The sequence below is a fragment of the Falco punctatus genome (assembly GCF_963210335.1).
Source record: "Falco punctatus genome assembly, chromosome: 6".
Lineage (NCBI taxonomy): Eukaryota > Metazoa > Chordata > Aves > Falconiformes > Falconidae > Falco > Falco punctatus.
In genome coordinates, this window is record NC_137585.1 from 62,424,039 (window position 1) to 62,448,924 (window position 24,886).

At 39.4% G+C, this 24,886-nt stretch overlaps 1 protein-coding gene and 1 long non-coding RNA gene across 3 annotated transcripts in view; one reads left to right on the plus strand and one right to left on the minus strand.

Annotated features, from left to right (window-relative positions):
- The window catches only part of CHCHD3 (coiled-coil-helix-coiled-coil-helix domain containing 3), a 164,178-nt gene that overhangs the window by 19,148 nt on the left and 120,144 nt on the right, over positions 1 to 24,886 (plus strand). For both annotated transcript variants that reach the window (XM_080393445.1, XM_080393444.1), the window contains exon 3: positions 9,623 to 9,704. In XM_080393445.1, coding sequence (XP_080249571.1) covers positions 9,623 to 9,704 — 82 coding nt within the window. The remainder of the gene's footprint in view (positions 1 to 9,622; positions 9,705 to 24,886) is intronic.
- Positions 13,555 to 24,886, minus strand: part of LOC308066318 — a 230,422-nt gene continuing 219,090 nt past the window's right edge. Inside the window, exon 2 of the long non-coding RNA XR_013929134.1 lies at positions 13,555 to 23,063. This is a non-coding gene — a long non-coding RNA (uncharacterized lncRNA). The remainder of the gene's footprint in view (positions 23,064 to 24,886) is intronic.

Here is a 24,886-nt window from a genome sequence, read left to right on the forward strand (position 1 = left end):
CACACTAAATACATTGGCTAGGGCTTTAATTGACATTGAAATCATACAGTTTTTTACAGTAAATATACTGTTTTATTTAGTGTGCAATGAAAACTTCTATGGCTTTTTTAAAAACTCATGGGTTTAGAGTCCAGGATAGGAGTTCCTTGGCAGTGTTACTGATACACAAAGCAAACTAAAGGATATAATTCTACCAGCAAATTCTATGCTTGTAAGGGCTACCTGACTGACAGACATCACGCAGCATGGGTAGGTGGAGATGGACTGTCTTGCATTGATTTACCAGTGCACTTTAACCTGGACCTCAAGTAATGTATTTCAGGGGTGAGACAAATTTTGTTTCTGTTGTTAGGCATTTGATAGAACTTTGAGAATATCATGGAAGGTAACAATATTTTCTTGTTGTTTATTTGAATAAGAAATAAAGTATATACTTTTTGTACTGGTCTAGTGGAAATTATTGTATGCTACTTGAGTGCCTGTCATTTATGTAGTTGGCTACTCTTTCTAAATTAAGATTAATGGTTTTGATATTTTCTCTTTTGTCTGCTGTTCAACTTAAATGGCGAGTGTTGATATTGATGATTTTTGTGATGTACGTAATTTAGATACGGACCAAACTGGAGTGTTTACTAAGCAGAAATAATAAATTGAGGGTATTTGTGTATTATAATACTTGCTTATGAATCTTAAATTGGAATGTGCGTGAGAAAAGTGTTTTAATAGTGGAAAGCCCATAATACGTTTGTAACCCCGTAGTAGCTTGATGTTGTGAAGGTACCAGGTTGCCGATGTATGCTTTCTGATTCAATATTTATGACTGTTAATGCGCAGTTAGGGATTTTCCTTGTGACATCTTCATTAACTTTAATGTCTACAAAGCTCCAGTTGCCCTGCCAGCTACTGAGACAGATGATGGGTTTGAAGACAGCCCTAAGGTATGTTGTCCCAAGCGAACTGGTTAATGTTCATACTTAATGTGCACAGGGACATGAGAACCGCTTTGTTGGATCAGATCGATGGTTTGAATGCCCTGATGCTGTCTTGTCGATAGCAGAGGCTACAGAGGTGAATGCAAGAAATTCTGCAGTAATTGTGAAATAGTTTTTTCAGTAAAAAAAAGTCTTCACGTGTCTGGCCATGGTTGGTACATACCTTGAAGCAGTGTTCTCCAATTCTACATTATATATAATGTGGCCTGTTGGTGTTGTTCGGCATTTCCCCGCTCCCCGCCCTCCCCCCGCCCCCCCCCCCCGCTTTTCACTTCAGCAAGAAAAGCTTGACAATATATTGTCCACTGTGTGTTTCAAATATTACAACAATAAAAATATTTTACATGGTGCCCTATAAGCTTCTTTGTGAGACTTTTTTAACAATATACGGTGGAAGAATGAATAGAAGCTCAGAGCTGCCTATTTTACATTACTAAATTCTATACCTTGTCTCTTTTCTGCGTAGAACCGTTTCAGGTTTTCTTTCCATTATTTCTGTGGGCTTTCCCAAAGAGAGTTGTGTGGTAGTGCCATGCATTCACCAGTTGCCTTCTGATAACTTCTGAATTTATTAATCAATTTTAGTCAAATCTAACTAAGGGTGGCTGAAAGACTCAAGACCCTGATATTTCTATAGGTTTTAATAAATCAAGGGCTGGGTAGAAAAGACATAGTAAGATAAATGCTGTAATTGAGAGAGGGTCTTCAGCTGCCCAGGCTGTTTTGCCAAAGGTTTACCACGCCACACATACGCTGTGGCTGGCAGATTGGGACAATTTCTGCAAAAGCTACTATAGCTTTTGGTGTGTATTGCCAACCTAGGAGACACGAGAGAGCACTGGATTTTGGAGACTGGAGAAGTGCTCAAGAAAGAGTGTAATACGAACAAGAGAAATCAGCTCGACTTTGTGAGGAGTCAGAGAAACATGCAGTGTGGGTCTATGAGAAACCAGTTTAAGTTAGTGCTTCTGACACAGGCCCCCCTGAAAACCTCTTGCTTTTTCTATGCTTTGTTTGAAAGACTAAGTTTTCTAATGTTTCCTCTTTGCCTTAAAAGAAAGAAAAAGTTAACATAAGCTATTGGACAAAACAGTTTGGAGAACTTTTTGAAGTGATTGTTGTGTTAAGCCCATAAATTTTTGTGGAACTGAAAAATTCTCAGCAAAGACAAGGGAGGGTGACTTTAAACAGGAAGAGGGTATATTTAGATTGGATCCAAGGAAGAAATTCTTTACCGTGAGGGCAGTGAGGCACTGGCACAGGCTGCCCAGAGCAGCTGTGGCTGCCCCATCCCTGGCAGTGTTCCAGGCCAGGCTGGACGGGGCTTGGAGCAACCTGGGCTGGTGGAAGGTGGCCCTGTCCCTGGCAGGGGCTGGAACTAGGTGGTCTTTAAGGTCCCTTCCAACCCAAACCCTTCTATGATTCTATAAAGCTTACCCTTGGGTTTAGCTTTCATGTGGGAAGACTGATAAAGCACTGTGCTTGAGGAAGTATGGAGGTGCATCATCTTATATATGTTTTTCGTATTATTTCTCTCTTTATATATTCTATAGTCTTGTTGGACTTTCTCTTCCCCTTCTACCATCTTCCCTCTCATGGCCAGCTGACCATTAAACATTTTCTTTGTGTGATACCTGGGACTTAGATGTGGTTATGGTTGATTTAAAAACCAAGTAAAATGTGAGATAAAATTGCATTGTGCTTTCCAGTGTGTGTAACTATTCATTTTTTCAAAACTGAATTTGTATACCATTATGCTGCTCAGCTTGCTTGGCCTTATTTTCTCCCCTTTAAAGTTTTCCAGACTTGCAATGTCTTGATTGAAATTATTTTAGACTGTTCATGTGCAGAGTATAAAGTGTCTTGTTCAGCTTTCCCAATGCTAGTGATTCTTGTTCTGTTTTGTCTTAGCCTGTTCCTAATCCATGACAGTAACATACTACTCATTTTATAACTACGCTTGCCTAACAGTCTATACTGAGTGCTTATGTTAAAGATGATCCAAACTGCATATGCACTTTCTTCTTTGCTCTCTTGTATTCAAACACTAATTTGAAGGTTGTGTGTCCTGGTTTTGTGTATCTTACCACTGCGTTTGTCCTGTGTTGTGCCCAAGCCAGGTACTTAATTTCAACGACATGGGTTGTCCTTCCTTGTTACCTGTTTATTTGAAGGCAGAAGTAACCAGTATAGCCCCAAATACATTGCAGAGCTCTTTGAGTGAAGGAATGGTGGCCTGCAACTCCAAAGGAGAGACTGGGAGACCTGGACTTGTTAGGTTTGGAAGTACCATTCCATCAAGGAAGTTAATGAGAAGACCGAACCAGTCTCGCATAGTGGCACATGGCAGGGAGGCAATAAACAAAAGGCATAAATCTGAACAGGAGTGCTTTTGACCTGTAAGGAGAAGCTTTGTCACCATCAGGTCAGTCAGGCATTGAAACATCTTGCCCAGACAGGCTGTGCTGTTTCCATCCTTGGAAGTATTTCTTATAAAAGCAATTTTTTATCTCTTTAAGGAAGATGGTCACATGGCCTGCAGTACATCTGTGTGATTCTGTTCTGGCCTTTGAGAAGTTGCTTTCTGAAGGACGCTGTTCACTGAACATGTTTGTGTTTTTTAATGGCAAAGCTTAATGAAAAGGAAAAGTAGAACTAGTTTATTTTTTTCTTTATCTGAATATTTTTTAAGTAAGCATTTTCTGAAAGACATTTGATTGTATCAAACCTAAGTGTGTCTTCATTAATGACTTAATGCACCTGCCCTTTCAAGAGGATTTAGTTAAGGTGTCTGATAATGAATGCTGTTTCCATTAATTTTTTGAAAATGCAAGACTAATGGGCAGTTTCCCAGCTCTGTAGGCTAGAGGCTGTTTGATTAATTTGTCCATACTGTATTCGTGATTTCTCAGGCTAACCTTTTTGAGGCTGCAGGTGTCTGCTTTAACTAACGTGTGTTGTTTGCAGCTTTGGGTGATGCCTTCTTGCTGTAATCTTAGTATCATGCTGAATGGTTTCTCTATGAAGCAACAGCTTTAGAGTGAGAGGAAGAAGGTATGGATATAGATCTTAAGACTAGCAAGGGCAGACGAGTTGGAGAAAAATACCATGAGAGTAGCTGAGTTGCTCATACCCTTATGCACCAACCTGTAGTAGACCTGAGAGATAAAATTGCTGATTGCTTCTCAAGAATTGTCATCATGCAAAGCTCTTGGTTTGCAAGATAGACAAGATTTGTCATAGACAAATAGACAAGAATTGTCATCATGCAAAGCATCACTACCCTGATGCTGCTAGTGGGTGGCCTTTGAAGTTCCAAGATGAAGTGCATATTACATATCTGAAGCCTCAGTAACTGTTCGTAAATGCTTAAGCTTTTCAGTACCCTTAGCTCCTCTGTCCTTATGACTTGTCCCTGTAGTTATTCAAAGCCTTTTGGACTCTGGGAAACATGTTAGCTGTATGTTTTCCTGTTCATCTGCTTTTTGAAGCACAATTGGAGAGTCAATATTAAGGGTTAAGCAGATGGCTTTGCATGCTCTTTCTGTTTAATTTTTTTTATTACTGTTTTTTAATAAATAGCAATCAGGTTAGTCTTTACATGGACTACAGAAAACTGTTGTATCTCTACAAGTAACTCCCAGAAGCATTTTCATAGGTTTTGTGGCCTTTTAAAAAGGTGGCAGATTAAGCCCTTTTCAGGTTTGCAGAAGGGTGTTGGATGAATAGGAATCTTGCTGTTAGTCTTGTCTGTAAAAGGCTGAATGGAGAAGTGTTGAAACATGGGCAAGCAAAGAATGCTCTTACGCTTCCATAACTGCCCGCCTGCTCTGTGTTCCTTTCAAAATAAAGCCCTGTCCCAGTGGGAGATACTCTTACACCCTTTCACACCCTTCCTCTCTGCACATCTTGTCTGGAGGCATGAAGTCAACCGGAATGATTTGGTGGGAAAATTGAGTTTCTGCTGTAACTTCTATTCTGGAAGTTGCCTTTCTTCTCTCTGCTGGGCATGGTCGCAGATTTTGGCCAATAGGTGTGTAGTGGATGTAATTTATAGTTTCTTCGTATCTTGTCTTTGGCTGTTTTATCCTCTTTCTTCCATGCTCTTAAAGCTTTGCTTTAATTGTGAAAGAAGCTGAGTTTACCTTTTTGTGTGTGTATGGGGAGGGGAAGTTAAGTGAACCAAATAACTGTATTTTTTGCTTGCGCTGTGTGAAAATAGTTTTATTAATAAAAATTGGTTAATTTATCTTTACTCTTTTAAATGCGTGCATGAAGGGGAGGGAATAAATTATGCATTTGTGCTGTAATATTAGGCATAAATGACCATGTCTTTCAAACTTTTCCAAAAGAGTAGATGGACAAATAAAGAAACTTCAGCTTACTGCATCCCAAAGGACACGAAAACAGCAAAACGTCCTTGTCCATTGACAGTCACTGCTTGGTCTGCGAAGATCCAGGCAAGAGCTTTGTGGCTTTTTTTATATAACTGTGTTCTGTGTCTGTAGTGGTGTTACATGGAGCAGTCTGGTCACTCTCCTAAGCATTGTGCAACCTGCTGCTAGAACTGAGCATGGTAATGAGCCCATTGGCGATGCTGCTGGTGGTACTCTATTTCCATTATTCTGAAGAGAATACTGCTTATCAGACACCTATCAGCATCCATACTTCACATGCAAAGAAGGGTAGGGAAGAGTTATTTCTGGCTATAGCACTATGGCTTTTTGAGTATAGTTCCAATTACTGACCATCTGTCTAAATTGTCTTGTGATGTGAGCTGTGCATTAGCACGTTCGGACTTCGGAAACGGTGGAGCTGCATTCATTTTATGCTCTTGTAGCAGAGTAAAAAAGCACTGGGTAAAAGTGAGACCTTCTTAAATGTACTTGCCTGAAAATCTTCCAAATTTATCTGCTCTGGGATGCACTTACTATGAAGTTGACACTGATTTCAGTATCCTGAAGAACTTAAAATACTAAAGGGGTGGTGGTGGGAATGGCTACATAGGTTTTGGCAGCTGCTGTGTACTTTCTCTGGATCATGCTTATTTTAGCAGTCTTGTGCCCACCAGATTCTAATGTTCTCCAGCAGTTTAATGGTCAGCTGCCTGTTTTTAATGCCCTGTAGTCTGAGCAGAGATTGCTGTCAGAGAGAAATGTTACTGCTTTTATCTAGAAATGGTCCCTTTTTTCTTCTGATCCTCTTTCTAATACATTAACATCATTCTTTTTAAATGCTTCTTCTCCTAGAACAAATTCCTTCTACTTGTAGAACTGCAATTTTTTACTGAAATATCATAAAGTTCCCATTTGGGAGCTACCCAATTATATCTTACAATAATTCTATTGAATGATCTATAGCTCCGCTTTTATTCCCTATTAGTATTTGGCTGATCGATGGGTAACCTAATTGATTGTTAGGTCAAATGTCTTTATTGGCTGATGCCTGAATCTTTTCTCATTATGACTTAAAAAAAAAGTTCTATGGTTGGTTAAGAGTTCTTGTACTCATTTTTGCACACCAGAACAATAAACTTGATGATGTAGATGCTGGCAAACAATGTACTTCATGCATTTTTTTTTGTGGATTTTCCGGTCCAGTATTAAAAGGACATAAAATATTGAGGCATTTGTGTTGAACAGAACTGTAGTAAGAAACACTTGCATCCTGGGTTTTCAGATTGTTCTGCGAATAAGGCAGCTGTGATGTGAAATAAATTCTTTGCTTTTATGACAGCTTAATCATTTCTAAGTGTACAAATGCAGAACCTTAACTGCCCTCATTTTGGCTTGTGATGCTTACAGAGGCGTGAGGGAGATTAATATGTGCTGCAGTACAGAAACAGGTTCCTTGTGATTGCCTGATATTTTGCTAAACATTTTTTTTCTCTTCAGGCTATACAGTTCATGGTGACTAGCTGATCTTTGTTTGGAAATGTACAAGTGTGTGGTAACAACCCAGTGTTCTCAAACGAAGAGTATCCTTACATAGCCTCAGAGGAGAAAAGAGTGGAGCAGTGTCAATAGTCAGTAGAGACTATCCTGATAAAATGGGGTTTTGCTTTTTCATCTAGGGTTTGGGATAATAATCTGTAACAAGATTCATATTTACCTCTGAACTTTCATGTATGTTCACATATTTTTAGGCTGGGGTCTCACTTGCCATTTGTAAGTGGCCTCCCACTTTTCCCCAGCACAACAGTTTCTGTCATTCAAGCATTTGCTGTATCTGGCAGGATGGATATCGATTCATTCTGCTTTAAGATGCTGATAACTGAATTAGTTGGCCAAGACTTCCATATAGTTGATGAAGCTGCTTTATTAATTCATAAAATTCACTGTTTTCTAAGTCTACTTTAGAATGAGAAGAATTACACACTGGACTCTATTACCTGTAATGGGAGTGTGGGCTAACGACGTTGGGTAATATTTATGGATAAAGCCAACTCCTGGAGATGAGGTCACTAAGATATATGGCCATTTTTCACTGGCTTTTTTAAAATGTGTGTCTCTATTTTTTTAAAATCTGCTTGCTGCCTAATATCAAACAAATAACTGGTTCCACAAAGCGGGTACTATAACTTGAGATGCCCTCCAATTCATCTTCGAATCTCTACATACCCTCTAAGGCACTTTTTCTTTAGCTTTGTTACACCCTTTTACTTTTTTTTTTTTTTTTTTTTTGTATCTGCTTAAATTAGGTGGTAGCTTGGTGTTTAGGGCACTTCATTTGAGTACATACGATATGCGGACTTAAACCGGTGCATCTTAGGAGGATCTAAATTCCAAATGTTCTGTTCTCTGGGCAAATGCCATAACTATCAGCTTGCAATAAATAGGAGCCTGATGACGTTTTCCCCCTCTGCCCCAGTATCTCTGCAAATTTCCAACTGCTAACAGTTTTTGAATGCTGTCTAAATGCATAAATACTTAATACAAAAGCAACCTCTATGGAGACTTCTTGTTGTCTTGTAGTTGCCTTATATAGCCTGACATTCTCTGTTTTTTTAGCTACTGAAGCAAGTGTTTTTCTTACTGCTTCTGGAGGCAGATGAGGAGGTTGTATCACCTTGAATTTAACGTCTGTTATGCTCAAGTGACAGGCATTTTGGAGTGAGATTGCAGTCTCTTAGCTCTGTGGTTCCACAGAGTGGAATCTGAGCCAGGTGCTTTGTATACATGAGGGAGTTGTCCACATGCCTGTAGTGGAATACTAGAGTATTGCAGAGTTAGAGGTACAACTCGGCTCCTGTAAGCACACCTTTAGTCCAGACAGGCAGGTCTAGACTAGGATTTACTATTAGAATAAACCTGGTGATAATTACTTGATTTTATTGCCTTTCTACAGCTCTACTTTAAATAGTTATTTTCTTTTCCTGCTATAGGAACATGCACGCTTATTGACTGTTAAAAATCAACATTTTATGCGAAGTTAATGGCTGTTCCACTGAAGTTGGCATAACTTTTAGTTGCAAAGCTTTAGTTTGTTAGCTTTAGAAACATTTCATTTCCCAAATGAAAAACGTTCTTCCTTACTAGATGACTGGGTGTTTTAATTTTTTTTTATTTCTTTAATTCCTGCTATGTACATGTCAAGTCGTATTCAGAGGGAGATAAAACATACAAAACCATCCCAGAGTTTTTTATTTGATATTTTTAGGTTGAAGCAATCTTTTCAGTATGGTTTCTTCTGGAAGTCTATTGAAATGTGTTTTATTGTCACAAGTTTTGTTAAAGAAAGTAACAAAAAACTACTTCTGATCTCTTTGGGTCAGAGTTTTCAGAAATATGCAGTTGCCAATAGATGTGGAGATAATATTGAGTTTATCAGTATCAGTTTAGTAGTTTGCGTGACTGAGCCCTTGAATATTAGAGGGAGTTGGAAATGGACCTGTTTTATGTTTCAAAACCTGGTTGAATGGACTTCAGTAGTCTTATAGATGTCTTTCAAGCTTATAGGATGAGTGGCTGTCATGCTTTTCTACCTTTCCTGTGGAAAAGTTTGTTCATACACTTGAAGTTGCTTCCCTGCTTTTTCAGTTCTTAACCAGACTTTCAACTAATTCATCTGACATAATCTAAATGAAGAAAATATTCTTTCCATGTCTGCTTGTTAAAACACAATTGGGAGGCTTTGAGGCAACATCTTTTTGTAACAATAGAAACAAAAAGTATGGATATCTAGGATGTTGTCAATGTTTTGTTCTGTAAAATCTGCATCTGAAAGTACTTGATTCATTACACAGAAAGATGCTTCCCCTGGTTCCATATGAATAAAAAGCAGCATTTTATGACTTTACTATTTAGGTCTCAGTCGTTGTGGTATCCCCCCCTGCCCCCCATTTTACTTTATAGAGGCACATTTCTTAAGAAGATTGTATTTAATCTAACATATAGTATACGGGTTTTAATTTTCAAAAGATTCCACTAATTGGAAAGTTGATTAACAAGAGTAATTTTTAAAGGCTCTGTTGTATGCTAAATTTTAAAAGTTGGTTAGACCACAAGAATCACTCCAAAGAGTGAGAAAAGAAAATGAATAAAATAGAGCACTGTATTATGCAGTTGTTTCGGTAATTAGGCATATGTTGTGTTCTGTTAACATTTAATTTAATTTTCTTTTAATTGTAGTTGATGAAGAGCTAAAGAAAAGAATAGCTGAAGAACTGGCATTAGAACGAGCCAGGAGAGACTCTGAAGCTCAAAAGAGAAGGTTGGTTTGTTAATAATATTTAACACAAACATGTACTTAATGCCGCCGTTACTGTTAATTATCTACTTACTATAAACAGTTGAATTCTGTGCCTCAAGACAAAATGGTAGTTAAGACCTTTGGGCAACATAGCAAGTTTTGATACTGAATACGTGTTAAAACAACAAATTAACTGACATTTCCTTGTAAGAGCTGATACATAATGTTGATCTAAATCTCTTTTGACCTTATGAGCCTGACTCCTTTTTGCAGTCTTTTAAGCTCAATCTTTGTTGATACACTCTTGAGTCCAAATATGCACTTTGTGGTGTAGAGATAGAAGTAGCTTGAGAGCAGTGCAGAGGTGGGTTACTTAAAACCCCTCTGTCTGATCGAAAGGGAAATTTTAACAGCAAGTAGAAATGTGAGTTCTAAGTACTTCTGTGAGCTGCAGTGGGTTTTGAACTGCTTTAATGGTTAGTAGAGCATAGTGCTTTGTATCTTCATGGTACTGTACTAAAACAGTTTACTAGCAGAAAACCCTTGTGATATCCTTGCTGTATATTGAAACATTACTTTTTTATGCATGTTTTTTTCAGATATTGTATCTACTATGGAAGACTAGGTAGAGGCATACAGAATGCAGCGGCAGACATTGGATGTAGTATTTTAAAACTATACTCTGCAGTGCTTAGTGTGTTACTGTGGGATTATTAGCAATTAAAAAAAATCCTGTTTGTATTTGAAATTGAGTTTGGCTGTATGGTGAACTCGGTGGACTTGTGTGTAAATATGTACTTTGATTATTTTCCTACATAGGTAATATGACACAATGAACATAAATATTAACCTACACATTGTCCTCTACTTTGAGAATAGGAAGAAAGGCTCATTATGATGAATTAAAAAAATTAAAATCTAATTAGTACTACTTAAATTGTCTGCATATATATCAGATGTTTCCTACACATCATTATATTATTATTTAAATGAGTTAGGTTGATGGAGTATGTAATTAGATAGGACTATATAAATGTCCCAGGAAAAAAAACGGGCTTTTTTTCTTTTTTGAATTGTCAGCAGGGAAATTTCTTCTCTTTTGAACTGGACTTCAACAGGAAAACCTGCATTACATTTGAGCTTAGTGTTGACTGCTCAACAGTTCAGCTAAATGTGATTACAATATGGAAATGTTTGTTTTGTAACTTCAGTATTTTGTTATTTGACACTTATCAGTAACTTTCATTAAGTATTCCATAATTCAGTTTTCATGGGTTGTGAATTGGTGTGTGAAAGTTAGGTAGCAGATTGGCTTGTCACATACCCGATGTTACTTTTTGTATAGGCTGGCAGCCTTCCCTTTACTTGACTAAGTATTAGTGGGGGAGGTGTTGCATATTGAAAGGATCCTGTAAAACCTTATTGTTGTCTTCAAATTAGGTTGAAAAATCTGTGCTTTTGAAATGTAAACTATCAAAATAAATAAATACTTATGATAAAAAACCCAAAAACCCAAATATTAAGTCTTGTTAGCAGCTTTAATAGTCTTCTAGTTTTGATTTTTTGTTTAGCAATAAGCAGGGTTTTTTCTTATACTTTTTGCACAGTGTATATATAATTATAAAAATGTTTTAACTTGACTGTAGAGGCTCTTTTCATGTTGGATGAAACAATTTTAAAAGATGCATATATTTACTTAGCTGTTACTTAAGGTCTTTATGGGTTGAATTCTGGTTGAGGTTTGTGTTTTAACAATATTCAGAAAGCACTGTAGCAAATGTAGAGCTGTTCTTGTCTGGATCTCGTTCTTCTAAGAACGAAGCAAACACTGTTCTGTTGATCACTTTAAGAACAGATATGTGTTGTTCAGGTTGAGCATGCTTACCCCTCCTGTTTTATTCTAGTTGAGAAAGCAATCTCTCCATAATGCAGGGGCACAAGAAGTATTTGTTCAATGCTTTTTTTCAAGTCAGGATCCATACTTTCAGGCAAAAATAATGCAGTCTTCTGTATAACCTTCTGTGCCAGTCTTCTGGGCACTCATGTACTTGTAGAGTTGGTATCATTTTTTCATCATTACTGGACTTCAGTATTCAAGCAAGGATATACTTAAGAGCTAGATGCACATTGATCGGATGAAGTATTTTGTCTTGCATGTCAGTCTAGTGCAGAGTGTTCTAGGTACTAAAGCCATGAAAAGGGAAAGATTACTCTCAACTGTAGCTATTTGTAATAAACACACACATTGATGCAGTGTTGGAAAACAAAACAAAACTTGTGTTCTCATCTACACTGTGCTTAAGATGTATAACAGAAGGAAACTGTTAACAGACAACAGTTTACAGTATTCGTATGTCAACAGTTGCACAAAAACAAATACAGTGTAGTGCAGGTTTCAGAACTTCTGTGGAGGGCTGGGTACACAAACGCACTGGTGCTGTCCGACGCCAGCTGGACTGAGGCAAGATGGTGTCTCGTGTGGGAATAGCAACTTGCAGAGCTGGGATCTCTGGTGCTTTTAGCACCAGTTAGGCCCTTTGATAAGGAAGTGCGTGTAATGAGGCCTGACGCCCTGAAGGTAAGATTTGCAACTTTAACCTAGGAAATGCAAGTCAAAGTGCTGCACTTTAAAACTTTTTTTTTCTTTTGGAAGAGGTATAGTAATGGCATAAGCTAGTGAATTTAACTGGTGTCCTAGTATTAAAAACAACCTGACCTTGCACTTCTGATCTCTTAATAATTTCATTTGATAACCCACTGCTTTTCTTTGACAGTCTTTTAAGACACATGCCAATGGTATGTAACACCATGAAATTAAAAGTTCTTTCTGCATTCATTTTATGAGATTTTTTTTACCATAGATTATGTATTTTGCATGTGTACATTCTCACTCCTTTCTCAAAAATATTTTTCTAACCTTCAAGTGAAACAACATTTAAACATAAATATCTGAAACTTGCAACTGTTTGTTGTGCGCGATTCTAACTGTCTAATAGCTAATTTCGTTACTGTTTCTGTATGCAGTGTATGACCACATTTTGATCAGATTGCAAAATGTATTTTACTAGTTTCACACTGTGAAGGAAGAAAATTGTAATTTTTATTCACACATACAGACACAGTACAGATGGACTACTCATTATATAAAGTTAAGATCTGTGCTTACTTCTGGGATTACAGATAAAGACTGACTCTTCAAATTGTATTTTAATGCCATCAGTGTACTCATGATACATGAGTTGCACAGCTCTTATTTAAAGGGACTTTGAATAGTTAGTTATACATAAAGTAGTGATTTAGACCCAGCCTTAGAACATGCGTCCAAAATGGTATGCCCACTGGTCTTTCATATTATTTCTGTGTGCTTCTTCATGTATGTACATTTCTTTTGTGTGTGTGTGATTGAATATGGTTGCAAACCTGTATGTTTCTTTGCTGAGGATAAGAAGCTTGCCTAAACTTCTGGCTATAAGAGAGTAGGATGAAAGCCAGGAGGCTCCCTGGGAACTTAAATTTCACCACAAGTAATGAATCTTTAGAGGATTTCCTTCTAGAATTTGAAAGTCCATGTAGAGGTGGTGGAAACATTGTGAGTTGATCTGAAGGTTAATAGCTACTGCCAGGAGAATGTGTGTGGCTTCTAGTCTGTCGATGGAAATTTGAGCATTACTAGTGGCTGCAGTCCTCAGTGTTTGACTGTTGTGGCCCAGGACATCACCTTATCTCACTGGCTGTTTTTTGGAGTCCAACTAACGGAAAAACATTCTTGGAAATGCTTTGATAAAGCTGCCTTTTGGCTGATTGCCCACTGGGAATATACCTGCGTAGTCGGATAGACTGGGTGAATGCAGTTGCTATATATAGTCGTGTGTTTTGTTTTTTTTTTTTTTTTTTTAAACTTTCCATCATCTTAGGAAGCAAGATTTATTCTCAGAAACAAGCAAAGCTGTACAGGAAGGCAGGGTTTCCACTTGTTTTGTGTCTTACATTTTTCTCATGTGTCTGCTGGCTAGTGGTGGAGATGGGTTATATGAGTATGTTGGACCTTTAGTCTGACTTGTCTGGGTATTCTTAGGCTCTCCATTCGGTTGTGGAAAAAGAGGAATGTGTTAACTCCATCTTGTTTCCTAATAAAATCATATTGACCACAAACCCCACTGGAGAATAAAAGTTGATTCTAGCTTACTCCTTTACTCAGCCCAACGATTGTTTCTCACTTTGGTTTCTGAACATTTGAAATGTTTTCTCTTAAAAGTTTTTTTCATTTAGAAAAAATAATTTGATTATTATTTGATTGCAACAGAATTTGCAGTGACTGCATTAGTAGATGTGACAAGTTAATGTGTCGGAGCTACAGTCTTACAACGTGTATGTTACCTTGAGGATTATAACTCTTGTCAGTATTACAGCAATTATAGCAATGATACTATTATTGTTACAGCTGGTAATACTGGAGAGCTTAATCCTCTGAACAGAAGAGGAAAGAGTCATGTGCCTTTTCCTCCTAGAGAAAATACAGCTTTAGTATTCCTGTAGTCTGTTTTCCATTTCATGTCAGTACCTACCAGGACCTCCTAAAAATATTCCATATCATTGTAGTGTTATGGAGAGACTCCACTCATTATAAAGTTTTGTATTAACTGAAAACAGTATGTTTGTACCTTAATGGTTCAACAAACCACACAGATTTTGTTGCTTTCAGCATCTTTGAAAAGCTTTCTGGGGGTGATTTTTTTTTTAAAAGATACATTTTCTTGTTTGTTACTGAGAATTGCTGGAGTCTGTTCTGCTTGACATACTGTTTGTGTGCATGGTCCCTTCAGACCTACTGAAGAAGCAGGCTTTTGCTGTCTGTGAAATACATGCTAAAAAATGAGAGTATAGGCACCAGAACTTGAATTTGGCAATAGTGATAGGTGATAAATAGTAATTGTTGATGTAGTTTGTTTTTTTAACAAAGTTCTTAAATTACTTTGCAGTGTTGTAATAGAAAGAGTTTAGGTTTCCTCCTGAGGTATAGTCTTACAGATGTAGATTATTATGCAGTGTCTTATCACAGCTGTTGAACTCTTCTATTTTAATAGTTTTGTTGATGTTGGTGATGAAGGAGTCTGAAATAGCTGATCCTATTGAAGTAATTGGAAGCATTTCTTCTGATAGCACGGAGGTGGCCTGCAACATACCAGATGGTGCCATGGCTCATGAACTTCAGCAGTGAGAAGCTGCCTCTGGTCAGCAAGATGCATCTGCTCCATCGAGTTCTGCAAAGAAATCTGCACAACTAGGTGGACCAGTAGATATGGTCTGGGACAATACAGAAGTAGTAAACTAGCACTAGGGATCACAAAATGCACATTTGGAATAAAAAGAAATAGAATCAGGTTAAATGGGTTTATTGGCAAGAAATAATCAGTTGTGAGATTGTCTGCCTGGTTTGCTCTGGTTGACCTCTTACTGCCAGAACATGGTACTGAAACTGTTGCACTATCACTGTTAACCTGAGTGTCTGAATCTATGTATACACTAATAACTTCATTTTGCTTTTCTGTGCTTGTTCTGAATAAACTCAGCAAATACTTAGCATTTTCTCTAATTTCCCAATAAGTAAAATTTTTTTATGTTATGGCTCTAGAGAACAGACAGGGGGGAAGTAGATGATTTTCCTTCTCCCATCTTTAATTTCTAAACTGGGCTGAAGTTTACCTACTACATACCCTAACTTTGTTCTTTGTTGCGACGGAGGGAAGACACAGTCACTCAATATGAGTGAACTGTACGTCGCTTGTCTCTCCATACCTTCGTCAGCGCTGTTGCAGCCTTTGCGAGACTTCGGCGACGCGTGGCCGGCAGGACCCTCTGTAGGCGCTCCCGGGCGCGGGGACTGTGCCCTTCTGCCTCCTGCGCTACTTTCAGGACCGGTACCCAAATCTCCGTCGAACTGTGGCTCTCAAGGTTCAGCCCTCTCTAGGGTCCCTGTTCGGGCACCATTTGTCACGACGGAGGGAAGTCTGCTGATGACTCATATTGAGTGACTGCGTCTTCCCTCAGTCGCGACAGTTCTTGAATATAAAACTGTTAATTTGTTGATGTCCATAATACTTTACTGATGGTGCTCAGTACATCTTTTTGTTTATAAAGACTTTGCCTTTTGAAAGGCACAACCAGAAGAAAAGATATTTTGAAAAAGCAAAAGTGAACAACAGCCTTTATCATCAGCATAATGATAAAATTTTAGCTACTGTCAACCTCATCAAACTGCTGAATTTCTCCACTAAAACATATACAAAAGGCAAATGAAGGATGTGATTTCCCATAGAAATTGAACATTCATGAATGATTATTTACCTTTTTTCCCCCCTTGAAAATCAGGGAAATTTCAGTCTTACTTTGCTAATCGTTTAGCTTAGACTAATTATATTTGTGGATTTTCAGTCTCTCTTTCTTGGCAAGTGTTTCCTAGCTTCCACTTTTTCTATATGCTTTGGCACATGGCAAATATTAATTATATGTAGAATGAGGTGTTTTTACAAAATGCTGTGCGTGACAGACCCTTCAATATTGCAGAAACTTTATTTTGTTCAAGTCTTCAATACATACATGCATGTAATTTTGTTAGTATGCCAAATAGATGTCCCTGTGCAGTTTGTTGATGTATGGCTGTCCCAAGATGCCCAGATGATTGGTTTTCCTGTGTTTAACTGTGCTTGTATTCTCCTGTATCATATCTCCTGTGATTCTAGCATTTTGTTTCTTAGGGGAAAAGTACTAGTGTAAGGAGGAATTCTAAGACAGGGAAAGGCTTAAAAGTAGCCTTTTGTTTGGTTTGGTGGCCCTTAAGTAAATCTGTTGCTAGTTCTGCTCTAAAATTGTTTAAGGCGTGACAAAAGTAGAAAATTATTAGGACTAGCACTGAGCATTATGCAACTGTTGCTCAAAATCTTATTAAAAAGGATCTGATGTATGTAGAATTTTCACAGTGTATCTTAAACCTTTCTTAAAATGTCTATTTAGACAGTCTCAACCCTGCAGGATTACTTCTGTTGAAATTAAGATCATGGACATGGGTTAGCTTGATTTGAGGAACATGTTTTAACTTCTCCAGGTGACTTCATCTGAAACTGAATGGGACACATTCGGATCCCTTGTGAAGGGAATTGCATGGGCGGTAACTGTCAGTGGATGGGAGATGCTGGGTATCTGGACATTAATGATTTTAACCAGTAGAACCAGAAGAGAACTATTATTACCTGCAGCCTCAGGAGTGTTACAGTGTCTCCTAACTACCTTGTGCTACAGGTACAAGCCTGCATTTTGTAGCCTTAGTCCTTGCCCAGCTTTCTGGGCCTTCTAGTGGTCGCCTGTTGGGATCCCCATTATCCCTTCCCTGTGTTGGCTTTGCTTATTTTCTGGTATGGTCACCAAAAAGCCAATTAGCAGAACAACAAAGACACAGACCTGTTAGAGCAGGTCAGAGGAGGGCCACAAACATGGTCAGAGGGCTGGAGTGCCTCTTTTAGGAAGATGGGCTGAGAGAGTTTGGGTTGTTCAGCCTGGAGAAGGGAAGGCTCCAGGGCGACCTTGCTGTGGTCATTTGATATACAAAGGGGGCTTATAAAACAGACTTGAGAGGGCTTTGCTACCCAGGGCCTGTAGAGACAGGACAAGGGGCAACAGTTTTAAATTGAATGAGGAAGGTTGTAGATTGGACATAAGGAAGAAATGTTTTGTGATGAGGGTGGTGAGACACTGGCACAGGTTGCCCGGTTAGGTGGTTGATGCCCCGTCCCTGGAAATGTGCAAGGTCAGGTTGGACAGGGCTCTCAGCAACCTGATCTAGTTGCAGATTTCCCTGCTCATTGCGGGGGGGGGTGGTGTTAGAGTTAGATGATTGTTAAAGGTCCTCTCCAACCCAAACTTTTCTGTGATTCTGTGATGGCTGTTGATAACTCTTAGGCTGTTCTCTGTTTCGACTGCATCGTCTCCTGTGATGTCTTGAAAGCCACATGAAAAATGCTTTTCTTCAGCAATACAGATGATAGATTTTCAAACATTCCTTGGTAATGAATTGCTGGAGCCTGTTCTGCTTGACTAGTTGGGCTCCATATGGTGTGGTATTTTATCTGTCATTAGCTGGATAACTTATTGCAACCTCTGTATTCCTAAATGTCCTCATCAGTCTGAAGGAAACCTTTCTAAACTCTAAATCAGCTTTTAGGAATAAGTACACACTCGTTTGTGAAGGTGTCTTGCAGTGGTGGGTTATTAGATTGCAGCCATTAGCTTCTTTGTATGTTGTTTTGTTGTGCTTAGGGAAGGGTCCCTGTATAACTGCAATTTACTTTATGGTTTAATTGATACTTTGATGTGTCTTGAGTGCTTCCCCCGACCTTTTTTTGTCATGTCTCAGCAGTACATTGCATATATGACAAGGTCTTTGAAAACTTCTTGGAGTAGACAGCTTTTGCATAAGAGAATAACAAATTCACCAGTGAAAATGTAAAGTGAGAGAAGAATGAAGAACAATATTAGAGAAGAACCCTTTGGGAATCTACACACCAAAAATGTTATAATAAAATCAATACTAGGGCTTGACCTCTTTGTGCTACTGTATATTTTAAAGCTTACTATTGATTTCTGCTTTAATAACATGTTTATTCTAGTTTACTGGCATAGGTCTGGAGAACATCAGGAAAAATAAAATGATTGATTTATTTACAATACTCATTTTATATTTTACGGAGGTAAATTTATAAAAAGTATATTAATGTGTCTTCAATTCATATGGGTAGTGCACTAAATGTGGCGAGAACTTTTTCGAAGTAGACTTATTTTCTTCCTAAATTATTATATTTTGCCGGGTAATTAGCTGTGTTGAATTGGGAGACCTGTTTTTTTCTTGCAGTATTCTTCTCATGGGGGACAAAAAGCTACTTTGTTTGAAAATAGTTGTAATAGTTTTCTGCCACAGGGACCTCTTGATAGTGTTTAGATTAAGTGTGAAAACAGTCTGGAAAATTACATCTTCTTTACTGTTGACTGTAGGATAGAAAGCTGGAAATACTTTGAAGCAGTAAAAGAGATTATAACTGTTTTGACTTCTGATAGGTCAAAAATAAGAGTTTAATATCTTCTGGCATTTGTAACCATACTGTTTTAAAAAAAAATAATGGCTAGAGATATTACCCAATTGATAATCACATTTAGGAATGCAAGAGTTGGGCCAACAGACTTGCACCAAAGCTTGCCTCTTCTGCTCATCCTCTCTCTGACAAGGTTTCTGTGAAGTAAGTGTTGCAGAGAGAGATTCAAGGAACTTTTAAAAAAACAATTGAGAGAAACTGCTTTTAGAGGGAATTTTTGTCATTCTTGGGGGCAGGGTGGGGGGTAAGTTACACACTCCGGGAGTGAAAAGGTATATTTTTGAAGTATTGTTGTCAGTAGTGCCATATTTATGTAGTCTATGGATAAGTATTCTATCTTTGTTTATACACCTTTATATGTGGTATGACTTGTCTTCTGTAAATGCTGGGAAGCATAACCTTTTTCTAGTATGACATGCAGTGTATCAGAAGAAAGCCTAGCTATTGATTTGAGAGAGCAAAACTTGGATATTTTATAGTGATAAACAGGTTAAGTCCTAAATTGCATATAAACTAGAAAGAAAGGCTAATGTGACGTCTGATAAGGGCCTTCCGTCTCTGAATTGACAGGTATGTATGCATGACTCTCTCCTTCCCTGTCTGAAGGTGTATAGTTGGTAGAGAGAAGACTTAAAATAGTAATTGGGTAAGATTGTAGAGAAGGCTTTTCTGGAGTGTAAAATCAGGTAATGCCAGGCAGTGGTGAGGGCTATTCATTTACCAAAGCATTCAAGTTTGGTGTGTATAGCTGATTTTATAAAAATATGAAAAAGTAAAACCTAATTCCTTTGAATGCACAAAAGGCTACTTCAGCCTCAGGGCTGGGGAACACGCATGGATACAGCAGCAAGTATTAGGATCACTTCCACAGGCTGAGTTCCTCCTATTCCCCTTTCCTGGTCATGCCATCTCAAATGCTTTTTTTTACCTTTCTCACAGCAGAAGTTTCCCTTGCCTGATCTCACACACAGCAAAAGATTTAGAAGTGAACTTATTCTTCCATAGGGCTGGAGGGTTATGGGCTAATACTGGTCTGTCACAGGAAAAGAGGGCATAAGGAGGGTCAGGCTGCATCAAAACTATCCCTCTGCAGGCAAGGGAAGATGCCAAGATTAAGTGTGAAGACATTCTGGATTCAAGCAGAGATTTACCTATAAAATAAGTACTGTGATCAGGTGAGGTGTTGTAACTGATGCCTCTTTCGACAGCCATCTGTTGAAAACCTGATTCTATTATGGAAGCATAAGTCGTCTTCTGAATTGGGTTGCATTGTACTCTTTTTAAAACCATAGGAGTTTAGTGCACGATCTCACCTGCAGAATGCCAAGGAAGCAAAAAAAAAAAGCTTGCAACCATGCTGCTTATGAGGTTGAGAATTTAGAAACAGCAAGCTATCTTAGAAGCCCATTTTACCTTACTTACCTGTTTTCTGGGAAGAAAAATCAGTATTTGGCAGTGGTTTACTCTCCGAGATTTCTGTTACTGGTTGACTCCCCATTAATACGGTATGTCTAGTTCTCAGTATATAAGGAGATGAATCTTGATGACAGGAAGTGGAAATTGGAGGAAGCAGTGCTCCAATTCTCTCCTACCTTTATAAACCCCAATTTTCAAGGGATTACTTTTCACTTTAATTTTAAAACTTGGCATCTCACCTGACAACTTGTATACCAAGTTCTAGGAGAGATGAGAAAATGATTTGAAGTCAGTGAGCTTGTTTGGAGAGAGCATTAAAAAAAAAATACTGCTTCATAGATTTAAATTCAAGTAGGGAGGAGGGAAACCATTCCCCCCTAGCAATTTTAAGCAAAACTTTGCTTTCAAACCGCTGCGATCTTTCATTTTGAAAAGTAGCAAATGAGTAGACATAGCAGAGAAACACTTAATAATAAAAAAACCTGTAACTGTCACTTCATTTTAACAGATAATTAATGTTGTCGTAATTTCATGACTGCCTTTGCAGATCCCAAGAGGAGTGATATTAAGTTCAAAAGTAATTTCAAGTGGAGTTAGGTGGATATCGGGAAAAGTCTTAACTAAATACATATACAAATTATGTAGAACAGTTTTACTATTCTGACTTAGGTTCTCTGCATGCCGCTGGCATAAAGGTAGAAATTTGTTCATCTATTCTGTCTTTATATAATACTGATCTATATGCACATATTTTAAAAAGAGTGGCTTTATGAAGTATAATTACAAAATCCCCTCAAAGAACCTTCCCTCCCTCCTAATCACCCTTCCTCTCAATACCCAGCAACTCCCTAAAAAAACCCCCAAGTATCTTAATGAAGAAAGTCAAAACAACTATCTTCTAGATGGTGTGAGCAGCCATCGGACTGACAAGAGTCAGTGTCCATATTGCAATGTGTATTAACAAGCTGTCTGTGGAAGTATTGTTGATAAATTGAAGAGCTGTATGTAATTACGACTTTTGAAATTAGTGTCTTTGATCTTTTGATCAAGAACTGGCACATAAAATAACATGGCCATTAGCAAAGATTTTTCAATTCACAAATGTTATGCTGAGGCTGTAAGGCAGCTGGAAAAAGGAAATGAATGAGTATGTTCAGCTGAATGTTATTACTTGGACTCGTTATGGGTAATTTGAGAAGTACCACTTTTGAAGTAGGGGGTAATTGAGAGAATGGAAAGAAATGGTTAAGGGGGGCAAGGTGGAACATAGTCTTTAACAAAGATAATTTGTATTGAGTTTAGTGTGTTCTTGGGTTGCATAACAGACTTCAGCCTGAAGAGTCAAGCAAAGCACTTGATGCCTCCTTGTCTTCCTTGTTATTGGTACTGGAGATGTCCAAAACTAATGTATGAATTTTAAGATAATTTGGGACTGACCAACGGCAAGCATGTAAAGGATTATAGATGGGGAGGGTAGATTTAGAATAGATATTAGGAAGAAATTCTTTACTGTGAGGATGGTGAGGCACTGGCACAGGCTGCCCAGGGAAGCTGTGGCTGCCCCATCCCTGGCAGTGCTCAAGGCCAGGCTGGATGGGCCTGGAGCAACCTGGGCTGGTGGGAGGTGTCCCTGCCTACAGCAGAGGGGCTGGAACTAAGTCACCTTGAAGGTCCCTTTCCAACCCAAACCATTCTGTGATATTGGAGGAAGGAGTTAGCATTATGGGAGAAGATTACTTGCTGCTTAGGGATCAATTTTGGAATAACTTTTATGTTTTCAGTAATATTTCTAATGAATGAAGCAGTGATTTATATACATGCATGGCCAGAATTAAGGAGTAATGGGTCACCATGAGGAATAAGTGGATATGGAACGAAGTACTGGAGCTGGAATTCTTGTTAAATTTAATAAAATGAAGTGCAAGGTTAGGAAACTAACAGTATTAAAGTGTAAGACACTAGGAAAATCTTACTCAGATTATGGTATGCAGCTTGAGGTAGATAGGCCAACCCCCCCCGACATGAAACAGATGTTGTTTGTATTTGGTTTTGTAATATTTAATCTGCAAATTCGAGAGATGCTGCTAGCTCTCATCAGAGGACAAAAAGACCTACACCAACCCATATCCAGAATGTGTAACTTGGCCTCTCTTTTCCTTCTTGCCATTTATTTTAACTCACTGTGAGCTGTGGGAGGTCGCTGACTTCTGTGTTATAGCCGAGGCTAATCAGTTGGGATGATTTCAGACGTTGCACTTTGCTTATGGAGTACGGGGGGAAGCCAGTCACTAGGTCTGGAGTACATCAGGTTAGAATTGGAGGGCTCTTTTTTTTGGAGCCTGCTGGTATATAGGACATGTTGTGTTAATTAAAAGGGTTGGATGGGACAGGGATTGCAAGTGTTATTGCTACCTTTGATCTTTTCTCTCTTGCTGCATACACCATAATCATGAGTGCTCTTGATCATTGGTAGTGAATTTATCAAAGAATTTTCATTGTGCGTGTTGTGCTTTATAAAGTGCATAGCAATTGGGATCCGTGTAGTCAGGATTGAATGGTTTTGGACTAAGCACTCCCAAAATGATTGCAAATCTGGGTTTGACGACCTTCCTTTTTTCATTCTATATCCCTGCATTTTTTAGCATTTCAGGTTTCTCATGCTGCTTTTCTCTTAGAATCGTAGAATCATTTAGGTTGGAAAAGACCTTCAAGACCATTGAGTCCAACCATTAACACAGATCTGCCAAGTCCACCACTCAACCATGTCCATGAGCACCCCATCTACGTGATTTTTGAACACTTCCAGGGACACTGACTCCACCGCCTCCCTGGGCGTGTTCCAACACTTGACCACCCTCTCCGTGAAGACATTTTTCCTAATATCCAATCTAAGCCTCCCCTAGTTTTCATCTTGTGCTGTTGCTTGTTACTTTGGAGAAGAGCCTGACCCGCACCTCGCTACGACCTCCTTTCAGGTACTTTTGGAGAGCGAGAAGGTGCCCCTGAGCCCCCCCTCTCCAGGCTGACCACCCCAGCTCCCCCCGCCGCCCCCCCCCAGCCCCTGCCCCAGCCCCTGCCCGGCTCTGGACACGCTCCAGCCCCTCTGCGTCCCCCCTGCCCTGAGGGGCCCGACCCTGAGCCCAGGCCCCGAGGGGCGGCCGCAGCGGTGCCCAGCACAGGGGGACGGGCACTGCCCCGGCCCTGCCGGCCACAGCGCTTCTGACAGCGGCCAGGGCGCTGCTGGCCCCCTTGGCCACCTGGGCACGCTGGGGGCTCCTGCCCAGCGGCTGTGCCCAGCCCCCCCGGCCCTTTCCCCCGGGCAGTTCCCAGCCCCCTGCCCCCAGCCCCCAGCCCCTCACACACTCGGCCTCGGCCCCTCGGCCCGGCCTGCCCAGCCCCCTCAGAGCCCCCTGCCCCCGGCACATCGGCGCCCCCCGGCCGGGTGTCACCCGCAGGCGGGCTGAGGGCGCGCTCCGTCCCCTCGCCCCGAGCGCCGTGCAGGTACCCGGCAGGGCTGGCCCCAGCCCTGGTCCCTGGGGAACAGCCCCTGTGCCCGGCCGCCAGCGGGATGTCACTCCGGTCCCCACCAGGCGCTGGGCCCGGCCGTCCGGCAGCTTTTACCCAGGGAACAGCCCGTCCGCGCCCGGAGCAGCCGACTGCTCCAGGAGAGCGCGGAGGGAAACGGCCCTTTTACTGGTCCTAACTCTCTTGTACTTAATGGAAGATTTGTTCAATATGTAGATGTGTTTAAAACCCACTTGGTTAGAACATAAGTTCAGGAAATTAAATTCTAGTTGTAAATTTACAACCGCTTTCCCATAGATGATTTTTAGCAACATTTTACATTCTACCTCCTGCCCCACACACAGGTGGTGTGATGCCACCACATGTAGCATTTAAAATACATTTCACTTAAAGCTTTGTTATAAGAACAAAGGAAATTGGAAGAAAAAAATTTACATTTTTTCTATTTGGGATATGTGAGCAATATGAGTGCAGAGAAGTTGAAGGCAAAGTGTGTCCTTTTTACACTGTAGGTTTATGGTGCATTAAAATTTATATTTTCTGTTAACACATGCATAATTTGAAAAATTTGGTTTAGAAGTGTACTTTTAGGACAGATTTTTTGGAAATGTGGCTGTTACTAGTGTTAGGAGTAGCTCATTTCAGCTGTAGTATGCAAAGTCTTATGTAAATAGTAAATTTTTTTGTGTCTAAAAAGTGCAGGAAGTAATTTCAACTCAGAATAATTTTTGTGTTGTGTTTTTGTTCACAGGAGTCTTAGAATGACATTCCTTTTCAAATAGTCTTTCTATATCTCTTTTCTTAACTGTGTTTTGCAGAGGCAGATGAACTTTAGAAAATTTTTCTGACTTTGCAGTCAGGTGAATAATCAGTTACTAGGAATGGAGTAGGAGAAATATCCATGTCACACTTCAGACTTCAGTTCAGGTTAAAGTTGTTTTTGTGATGTCTCTCGCATCTTTTTAAAACCCTTGTCAGCTACAGTGATTTTCAACCACAGCTTTCTGTGGCACATTCAGCGTTCTCTCATTAAATATTGAAACTTGATACTCAGAAACGTTATTCATTCATTAATATTGAATCATGGCCTAAACTGCATTGTTGAAAACATTTTTGGATGTT